Source organism: Lucilia cuprina, chromosome 5 (genome assembly GCF_022045245.1).
Source record: "Lucilia cuprina isolate Lc7/37 chromosome 5, ASM2204524v1, whole genome shotgun sequence".
In the NCBI taxonomy this organism is placed as follows: Eukaryota; Metazoa; Arthropoda; class Insecta; order Diptera; family Calliphoridae; genus Lucilia; species Lucilia cuprina.
This window is the reverse complement of record NC_060953.1, coordinates 5,747,025-5,758,601: the sequence shown is the minus strand read 5'-3', so window position 1 is coordinate 5,758,601 and position 11,577 is coordinate 5,747,025. Positions and strand designations below refer to the sequence as shown.

General features: G+C 28.3%; 1 protein-coding gene across 5 annotated transcripts in view; it reads right to left on the bottom strand.

The window, feature by feature from the left end:
- LOC111683379 (signal transducer and activator of transcription B-like) overlaps positions 1–11,577 on the bottom strand; it is a 158,485-nt gene that overhangs the window by 72,677 nt on the left and 74,231 nt on the right. Inside the window, exon 4 of one of the 5 annotated variants that reach the window (XM_046952785.1) lies at positions 3,292–3,401. The exons of the other annotated variants lie outside the window; for them this stretch is intronic. Coding sequence (XP_046808741.1) covers positions 3,381–3,401 — 21 coding nt within the window. The 3' untranslated portion in view covers positions 3,292–3,380. Of the gene's footprint in view, positions 1–3,291; positions 3,402–11,577 lie in introns of those variants that run through there. 5 annotated transcript variants of the gene reach the window in all.

Genomic DNA, 11,577 nt, shown 5'->3' with positions numbered 1-11,577 from the left:
GAACTAGAACAGAACTAGAACAGAACTAGAACAGAACTAGAACAGAACTAGAACAGAACTAGAACAGAAGTAGAACAGAACTAGAACAGAACTAGAATAGAACTAGAATAGAACTAAAACAGAACTAGAACAGATCTAGAACAGAACTAGAACAGAACTAGAACAGAACTAGGACAGAATTAGAACAGAACTAGAACAGAACTAGAACAGAACTAGAACAGAACATAACTAGAACAGAACATAACTAGAACAAAGCTAGAACAGAACTAGAACAGAACTAGAACAGAACATAACTAGAGCAGAGCTAGAACAGAACTAGAACAGAGCTAGAACAGAACTAGAACAGAACTAGAACAGAACTAGAACAGAACTAGAACAAAACTAGAACCGAACTAGAACAGAACTAGAACAGAACTAGAACAGAACTAGAACTAGAACTAGAACAGAACTAGAACAGAACTAGAACAGAACTAGAACAGAACTAGAACAGAACTAGAACAGAACTTGAACAAAACTAGAACAGAACTAGAACAGAACTAGAACAGAACTGGAACTGAAATCAATCATACGCACAGGTATGAAAATAAAATAAAAACAAATTTAGAAGATTTAATAAAATTTAATACTTGTTAGGTTTTTTAAAGTTAACGCAACATTGTAATAACAATCAATTTAATTTAATTTGATATTTCTCTATAAACGTTATTTCCTCTACTACTACTTTAGTCTCAAGATTTTATGACCCGCAGATTCAGACTTTAAAGTTAATGAATCATAAAAATTATGTTTCCTTAAAAAATTATATAAAAGTCATTAAACTTTAAAATCCCCAGAAACGAAAAGACTATACCTTCCAATATAAGACAAAACTTTTAATCCAAAATAAAATAAAAGGTGTTAATGGCTTCCTCTATAAAACAAAATAAATATATTTTTATTTCTTATTTAAATTTCTCACATAAAATATTTGAATTAATTCGTTACGGCTATAAAATTTAAATAAAATACATAAAAATCAAGCTTTTGTTTGAATTCAAACATTTGAAATTATTAAGAGTTTTCTTGTGTAGCGATAACTCTTAAAATCTACTCTTTTTCTTTTTTCTTTGAGTTTAACGACGAAAATCTCACACACACAGTCAAAAAAAAAAGAACATCCACATCTTGCTTGTTTTTATTTTTATTCTTACTATTTTTGCTTTGGTTTGTTTGTAAACAAATGAAACTTTTCATTCATAAAAGCTTCTTCTACGAATTTCATTTTTTCTTATTCTCTCTCTCTGTATGTTCTCATATTAAAAACACCGGCATATATAATAATTTATGTCCAATCTTACGGTAACCCCGACGTGTAACATTAAGAGTCCATGTACTTTTTTGGCACTTGTATAGCAAAACAAACAATAATAAAGGTATGACATGTTTTGGCATGATGTAATATGTTGGAACAGGCATAAAAAATAATCTCGTAATATAAAATATAGATTATAGTACTAAGACTCAAACACTGACTGACTGCACTATAGACTAGGTTATAGATAAGACTATAGATTAGTATTTAACATTCACTATAGACTAGACTATACTATAGACTAGACAGTAGACTAGACTACAGACCAGACTATAGACTAGACTATAGACTATACTATAGACTAGACTATAGACTAGACTATAGACTAGACTATAGACTAGACTATAGACTAGACTATAGACTAGACTATAGACTAGACTATAGACTAGACTATAAACTAGACTATAGACTAGACTATAGACTAGACTATAGACTAGACTATAGACTAGACTATAGACTAGACTATAGACTAGACTAGACTATACACTGGATCATATACTATACTATATACTAAGCTATAGACTAGACTATAGACTAGACTATAAACTAGACTATAGGCATGACTATCGACTAGACTACAAACTAGACTATAGACTAGACTATAAACTAGACTATAGACTAGACTATATACTAGACTAAAGATTAGACCATAAACTAGACTATAGACATGCCTATCGCATGGACTATAAACTAGACTATAGACTAGACTATAGACATAACTATCGACTAGACTAGAAACTAGACTATAGACTGGACTATCGACTAGACTATCGACTAGACTATAGACTAGACTATAGACTAGACTATAGACTAGACTATAGACTAGACTATAGACTAGACTATAGACTAGACTATAGACTAGACTATAGACTAGACTATAGACCAGACTATAGACTAGACTATAGACTAGACTATATACTAGACTAAAGACTAGACTATAGTCTAGACTATAGACTAGACTATAGACTAGACTATAGACTAGACTATAGACTAGACTATAGACTAGACTATAGACTAGACTATAGACTAGACTATAGACTAGACTATAGACTAGACTATAGACTAGACTATAGACTAGACTATAGACTAGACTATAAACTAGACTATAAACTAGATTAAAGACCAGACTATAGACTAGATTAAAGACCAGACTATAGACTAGACTATAGACTAGACTATAGACTAGACTATAGACTAGACTATAGACTACACTATAGACTACACTATAGACTAGACTATAGACTACACTATAGACTAGACTATAGACTAGACTATAGACTATAGACAAGACTATACCTAGACTATAGACTAGACTATAGACTAGACTATAGACTAGACTATAGACTAGACTATAGACTAGACTATAGACTAGACTATAGACTAGACTATAGACTAGACTATAGACTAGACTATAGACTAGACTATAGACTAGACTATAGACTAGACTATAGACTAGACTATAGACTAGACTATAGACTAGACTATAGACTAGACTATAGACTAGACTATAGACTAGACAATAGACTAGACTATAGACTAGACTATAGACTAGACTATAGACTAGACTATAGACTAGACTATAGACTAGACTATAGACTAGACTATAGAATAGAATTTAGACTAGACTATAGAATAGACTATAGACTAGACTTTAGATTAGACTATAAACTAGAATATTGCGTAGACTATAGACTATACGATAGACTAGACTATAAACTAGATTATAAGCAAGACTAAAAACTAGACTAGATTATAGATTAGACTATATACTAGACTATAGACTAGGCTATAGACTACACTATAGACCTAACTATCGACCAGACTATAGCCTAGGCTATAGACAAAACTATAGACTAGACTATAGATTGGAGTTAAGACTAAACTATAGTCTAGACTATAGATTAGACTAGACTACAAACCCATTGACTTTAATCGGACTACAGACCAAACTAAGACTGGACCAAAGACTAACTATTGATTAGATTTCATAACCTTCCTCTTTTTAACTTACTTGCTGTCCCAAAGAAAGTCAAATATCCAAAAAATTTACCTGTAAAGAAAAAGTAATCATTTTTAGTAGTCTTGTTAAAAAAAGCTTTTTCTTTAAATTTAAAAAATAAACGTCTGTTTAAATATTCTGCTGTTTAACTGTTCTGAGAGCCATCTACCGTTTTTATTAGTGCAAATTATAAGAAATACACAGGAAACCCCCCCATATAAAATGAAAACAAAGATATAATTTTTGTTCTCTCTTCTACTCTTTAAACAAAATGTAAACAAAACAAAAACGAGCAAAACAAAACCAGAAAACTTTTGTCAGCAATTCTCTTTAACAAACAAAAAACCTATTTTGTACACATTCCCCCACACAGAAGAAATACTCTTAATAAAAACACTTAATGTACATAATAATACAATAAAAATAAACTTTAATTAATTTTCTACATATTTGGCGTTATTTTTAATTTATAATTTGAAAACTTGTAGTTGTTGTTTTTTTTTTTTTTTTTTTTTTTTTTGTCTTGCGACAAACTTAAACCCAAAAGACAAATCAAATTTAACGACGAAAAAATTATTGGGAAATAAACTCATTTAACCATAAAAATAACAAAAGTAATAATGATGTTGATGATGTAGTCTATACAGCCAGCCAGTTAATGAGTCAGTTTAAGTGTCTGTCCATTATTCAACTAAACAGGCGGGTATGCGTTGAACTGCAACGTAACAAATGTTCTTTATATATAGTTTTCGACGTGTGAGTTTATGTTCCATTTCTGAAACAAAAACCAGCTGGTTATTTGTTCTGACAAACAGTCTTGATTTGTAACATTTTGTTTTACTCTTGTTGGAAGTTTTATTTTGGGATGCCTTGGCTTTAAGAAACTTTTTTTGAGGTTGTGTGTGCGGTCTGATATTGTAGAATATATTTAGTAACTATTGCAATAACAATATTGAATTATATAGCAATCAAACCGCAACCAACGTTGGGGGGCAAGGTAAGATTTTCAGGTTTGTCATACTACGCAGTACTCTACATACAGCAATAAAAAACTAAATTTGGTCTATAGTCAAAACTATAATGTGGATTGGTTTATAGTCTGGGACTTCAGTTACTCTATAGTTTGGACTATAGTCTAGTCTGGACAATAGTGTAGTCTTGTATTCTAGACTATCTTGACAATGGTCTAGTGTAAGTCTGAGTTATAGTATTTTTTAAATCTTAACTCGTGTCTAGTCTATAGTCTGAACTATAGTCTAGTCTATAGTCTTCACAATAGTCTAATCTGTAGTCTATAGTCTAGTCTATAGTCTAGTCTATAGTCTAGTCTATAGTCTGTCTATAGTCTAGTCTATAGTCTAGTCTATAGTCTAGTCTATAGTCCGCACTATAGTCTTCTCTATAGTCTAGTCTATAGTCTAGTCTATAGTCTAGTCTATAGTCTAGTCTATAGTCTAGTCTATAGTCTAGTCTATAGTCTAGTCTATAGTCTAGTCTATAGTCTAGTCTATAGTCTAGTCTATAGTCTAGTCTATAGTCTAGTCTATATCTATTCCTAGTCTATAGTCTAGTCTATAGTCTAGTCTATAGTCTAGTCTATAGTCTAGTCTATAGTCTAGGTCTATAGTAGTAGTAGTATAGTAGTATTCTAGTCTATAGTCTAGTCTATAGTCTAGTCTATAGTCTAGTCTATAGTCTAGTCTATAGTCTAGTCTATAGTCTAGTCTATAGTCTAGTCTATAGTCTAGTCTATAGTCTAGTCTATAGTCTAGTCTATAGTCTAGTCTATAGTCTAGTCTATATAGTCTAGTCTATAGTCTAGTCTATAGTCTAGTCTATAGTCTAGTCTATAGTCTAGTCTATAGTCTAGTCTATAGTCTAGTCTATAGTCTAGTCTATAGTCTAGTCTATAGTCTAGTCTATAGTCTAGTCTATAGTCTAGTCTATAGTCTAGTCTATAGTCTAGTCTATAGTCTAGTCTATAGTCTAGTCTATAGTCTAGTCTATAGTCTAGTCTATAGTCTAGTCTATAGTCTAGTCTATAGTCTAGTCTATAGTCTAGTCTATAGTCTAGTCTATAGTCTAGTCTATAGTCTAGTCTATAGTCTAGTCTATAGTCTAGTCTATAGTCTAGTCTATAGTCTAGTCTATAGTCTAGTCTATAGTCTAGTCTAGTCTTCTAGTCTAGTCTATAGTCTAGTCTATAGTCTAGTCTATAGTCTAGTCTATAGTCTAGTCTATAGTCTAGTCTATAGTCTAGTCTATAGTCTAGTCTATAGTCTAGTCTATAGTCTAGTCTATAGTCTAGTCTATAGTCTAGTCTATAGTCTAGTCTATAGTCTAGTCTATAGTCTAGTCTATAGTCTAGTCTATAGTCTAGTCTATAGTCTAGTCTATAGTCTAGTCTATAGTCTAGTCTATAGTCTAGTCTATAGTCTAGTCTATAGTCTAGTCTATAGTCTAGTCTATCTATAGTCTAGTCTATAGTCTAGTCTATAGTCTAGTCTATAGTCTAGTCTATAGTCTAGTCTATAGTCTAGTCTATAGTCTAGTCTATAGTCTAGTCTATAGTCTAGTCTATAGTCTAGTCTATAGTCTAGTCTATAGTCTAGTCTATAGTCTAGTCTATAGTCTAGTCTATAGTCTAGTCTATAGTCTAGTCTATCTATAGTCTAGTCTATAGTCTAGTCTATAGTCTAGTATAGTCTATAGTCTATAGTCTAGTCTAGTCTATAGTCTAGTCTATAGTCTATAGTCTAGTCTATAGTCTAGTCTAGTCTATATAGTCTAGTCTATAGTCTAGTCTATAGTCTAGTCTATAGTCTAGTCTATAGTCTAGTCTATAGTCTAGTCTATAGTCTAGTCTATAGTCTAGTCTATAGTCTAGTCTATAGTCTAGTCTATAGTCTAGTCTATAGTCTAGTCTATAGTCTAGTCTATAGTCTAGTCTATAGTCTATAGTCTATAGTCTAGTCTATAGTCTAGTCTATAGTCTAGTCTATAGTCTAGTCTATAGTCTAGTCTATAGTCTAGTCTATAGTCTAGTCTATAGTCTAGTCTATAGTCTAGTCTATAGTCTAGTCTATAGTCTAGTCTATAGTCTAGTCTATAGTCTAGTCTATAGTCTAGTCTATAGTCTAGTCTATAGTCTAGTCTATAGTCTAGTCTATAGTCTAGTCTATAGTCTAGTCTATAGTCTAGTCTATAGTCTAGTCTATAGTCTAGTCTATAGTCTAGTCTAGATACTATAGTCTAGTCTATAGTCTAGTCTATAGTCTAGTCTATAGTCTAGTCTATAGTCTAGTCTATAGTCTAGTCTATAGTCTAGTCTATAGTCTAGTCTATAGTCTAGTCTATAGTCTAGTCTATAGTCTAGTCTATAGTCTAGTCTATAGTCTAGTCTATAGTCTAGTCTATAGTCTAGTCTATAGTCTAGTCTATAGTCTAGTCTATAGTCTAGTCTATAGTCTAGTCTATAGTCTAGTCTATAGTCTAGTCTATAGTCTAGTCTATAGTCTAGTCGATGGTCTAGTTTAGTCTATAGTTATGTTTATGTTCTAGTTTATAGTATTGCCTATAGTTTAGTCTATAGTCTAGTGTACAGTCTGATCTGTATTCTCCTCTTTAGTTTAGTCCCTATTCTAGTGTAATCTAGTTTATATAGAGCTTAATAAGAACCTTAGTATGATTGATAGTCTAGTAACATACATTAAGGGACATTATATACAAATATTTTAAAGCCTACTTTTAGGAGTTTAAAATATATTCTAATTTCAAACTAATTGTAGTAGTTTTCTTAATTCGTTTTACTTTTAAAGAAATAAAATTCAGAAAAAAAACTGGTTATATTTTTTGTTTTGTCTGTTTTTTTTTTGGCGGATAATAATAATAATGACGTTGATGACGCTGCCGTTGTATTTGTTGTTGTCATCGCCAATGATGGCGATAATGATGTTGTTGATTATTTCACACACAGACTTGATATGAGTCATTTTACTTGTATTTCAAACTTAAATATAAATAAAAATAAATTTAAATATATATATTTTTTTATATACAACAACTAAGAACATTTATACAAAATTTCTATAGACTCCGAACAGTAAGTACATATTTCGTTTTGTATATATATGTACATATATATGGCAGTAGTACCGATGACGGGCAGAGTATATAGCCAACGGCATGCGTCTCAGACACGTTTTAATGCCAAAAATATACCAAAAACTGTTGTATTTAAAAGAGTACGAGAGATACGAAAATAAATTTAAATATAAATAAATGAAAATACAACAACAAAAATAAGCATAAGAATAATAATATTAATAAAAAACGACAACAATAACAACAATTTTAGTATTTTTCGTTTCTTTCTTCTTTTTTAAATGAGTTAATCGATGCAAATGTGGCATGTATTCGAATTTGTATACAAATTGAAATGAATGAAAATAATATTATTTGGTTGTTGGTGTTGTTTTCAAATAATTTGATGATCATATTTTTTGTCAGTTCTTTTTTGAATATTAATATTTTTGTTGTTTTTGTTAAATTTATTATAAATATTTTTTTTTGCTAGTTTTTTTTATTTGCCATTAAGTCTTTACCACCTTATGCAAAAACGATTACTAAAGTTAACAATGGTTTACTACAAACTTTTTCCATATAAAAACAGGTTTTAACAACCATTGTTAACTTAATAATCGTTTTTGCATAAGACGGTTAGTCTTTATAGTGGAGGGAATTATAGTTTTTAATACTTGGACAATATGTTTCATATTGTGTTTGTATAATTTATTTCTTTATTCTGTTAAATTGTTTTTATTATGTTTATATTTTGTGTTTTTTTTTTTATTTAGTTTAATAGTTTTTGCTAAACTGAACTATTGACCTTGTTTTTTTTCGATAGTTTTGTTTTGTGTAGATTTTTGCAGTAGAATTAAGAAAAAAATGATTGTTAAAAACAAAAACTGGTTTATAAGTCATTCAACATGATTGTGTTAATTTAAAAATATATAAAATTTGTTTAACAAAAAAATTAATTAAGAATACAAAACAAAAATAATTGCAAGTTTTTGAAACAAAATATATAAAAGTCATTATGTAAATAATAAAGTAATTAACGAAACTGTAGACTGCTATCGGTAGAAACAAAAATAAGCGTACAATTACAAAAACTGACTAGAATGTAGATCGTACTATAACCAGACCCTGCTCCTGACAACATACAAAGCAGATAAATGTAAAGAGCAGACTATATCAAAGACTCAAGTCCATACTAAAGATCAGACTAGACTACAGACTAGACTATAGACTAGACTATAGACTAGACTATAGACTAGACTATAGACTAGACTATAGACTAGACTATAGACTAGACTATAGACTAGACTATAGACTAGACTATAGACTAGACTATAGACTAGACTATAGACTAGACTATAGACTAGACTATAGACTAGTCTATAGTCTAGTCTATATAGTCTAGATTATGGACTAAATTATACACTTTAGATTTCAGTTAACTTAATTTATATTTAACACCTGCCTGTCTACAGTAGGGATAGTAAATACTTGTTAAAAAGCAAACAAATTTAATTGACAGATAACTGAGGATAACAACAGGTTTAACAAGCAAATTACAGAGCTTAATTAATTTAAAACCCAAAATGAAAAAACGTTAAAACTCTAGGGGAAATTGGAGAAAAAATAGCAAACTAATTGCTAGCAATGTAAACTAAAAGTTAAACAATTAAAACAAATGGTTTACATTTAACTCCTAGTTAAAAAAAATCGTTAAATTACAAACAACTTTATATGTATAAAACTAATAAGACAGACATGTATGAAAGTTTTATGTATTTATAACCAAATCTATTTTAATTGTTTTTTTTATTTTTTTTACTTTAACTATAGTTTTACATCCCGTATTCGTGTGACACATAAAATATTAGTTTTTTAGCTTTTTGGCATTATTTCTCGTGGGGTTTTTTCGCTTTAAAAAGCCGCCTTTTCATATGGTTTACATGTTTAGTTTTTTACATCCATACATATGTATGTACATCTGTATGTATATTTAGTTTGAAATTTCCTACTATATGTTGTACAAGTATACTATGTCGTATGCTGTGTACTATTATTATTGTTTTATTTACAATATTGTGGTTATTTCGTTGTTGTTGTTGTTTTCTTTGCTGTAATTTACTATACAATTTCCTAATAATTAAATGCTAAATTATGTACATATACAATTTGTGTACCAACACTTTACTAGTGTCTCACTTTCAATAACAATTTAAATGAATATTGCTTGGTTCATAGTTATAGTATGATTCCTATAAAGAGACAGTTGTAAATAAAAACTGAATTAACACGACTTGTGATAAAGGGTTGGTAGTGTTAAGTAAACTTGAAAAATTTAATTTAAAATTTTTGGAAATTTTTTTCAAAATTTCATAATTTTTAGAAAATTTAGAGAGATTTAATTTTTGCAGTAAGATTTCTATTTAGGAAAAGAATACAAATCTAAATTTTCATGTCATTTGAAGCATTTTGTGAAATTCGGATAAAACCGGATAATAGCGGATAACGTGGTTTTAGGGTAAAAAGAGAAAAGAAAAAAAGTTGATTAAATGAGTTTTCTTTATATTCTTATAAGTTTTACAGTTTTTCTTAAAAGAATTTATAAATTTTAAAGAAATTTTTTTAATTTTTCAAAAAAATTATTAAAAAAAAATTTGAAAAAATTTTCGAATTTGAATTTTTATGAAATGATTTTGAATTTATTTAAAAATTTTTTTTCAACCTGTTTCCTAAGCTCACAAAGACTTTTGATCCCAAATTTTAAGCAATTCCAAGTATTTTTAGGAATACGGATAAAAACGGATAATAGCGGATAACAAGGTTTTAGGGCTTAAAAAGGCGGGAAAAGTTTATTAAAAGAATTTTCTTTATATTCTTATAAGTTTCTAAGTATTTCTTAAAAGAATTTATAAATTTTAAAGAAATTTGTTTAATTTTCAAAAATTTATAAAAAAAAATTGAAAAAAATTTCGAATTTGAATTTTTACAAAATGATTTTGAATTTTTTAAAAAATGCTTTTAGAATCTGTTTCCTAAGCTCACACAGATTTATAATCTCAATATCTAAACAATTCCAAGCATGTTTGTGAAATTCGGATAAAACGGATAATAGCGGATAACAAGGTTTTAGGGCTTAAAAAGGCGGGAAAAGTTTATTAAATAAATTTTCTTTATATTCTTATAAGTTTCTAAGTTTTTCTTAAAAGAATTTATAAATTTTAATGAAATTTTTTTAATTTTTCAAAAAATTTATAAAAACTTTTTTTTTGGAAAAATTTTTGAATTTGAATTTTTGACGAAATGAGTACCATTTTGTAAAAAATTCTTTTGGATTCTATTTCCTAAGCTCACAAAGATTTATAATCTTAATTTTTAAGCAAATTCAAGCATTTTTGGGATTATGGATAAAAACGGATAATAGCGGATAACAGGGTTTAAAGCTTAGTTAAAGCGGCAAAAGTATTTTATGGTATTATACTGCTTATTCTTAATGTTTTTAAACAGATATTTAACAAAATTTCAAATTTTCAAAAAAATTTGAAAAATTCTTAAAATAAATGTTCTTCAAAATTGATTTTTTTTACTTAATTTCAACGTTTTTGCTTCGAGTTTCTTTGGCAACAAGATTTTGACGATTTTAGAGATATAAATTTCAAATTTATTTAATTATTGGATAATAAAGAATAATACTATTTATAAAAAAATTAAAAAGAATTTCTTGAAAATTTTGAAAATTCTTATGATTTTGAAAATTTTCCAAAAATAAAAATTTAAATTTTCAAAAGTTTAAGTTTTGAAAAAAATTCTTTAAAAACTTGTCAGATAATAAGATAATTGCATACAAATGTATTAAAACTGTTGTTTTGTATTGAAATCTATATAAAACTGCTTTATCCGGTGTTATCCGTTTTTATCCGAAATTTCTTAAAATAAGATTTTAAGCTTAAAAATGATTAATTTGCTTTAGTTTTGTTATAAAGAATGATATTATTTAGAAAAAACTTAATTTTTAAAGAGTTTAATAAAATTTTCTTAAAATTTTGAAAAATTTCCAAATAAAAATGTAAAAATTTCAAAAGTTTAAGTTTTTTATAGAATTTCTTAAAAAAAAACTTGTCAGATTATTAGAAAATTGGTTAAAAATGTA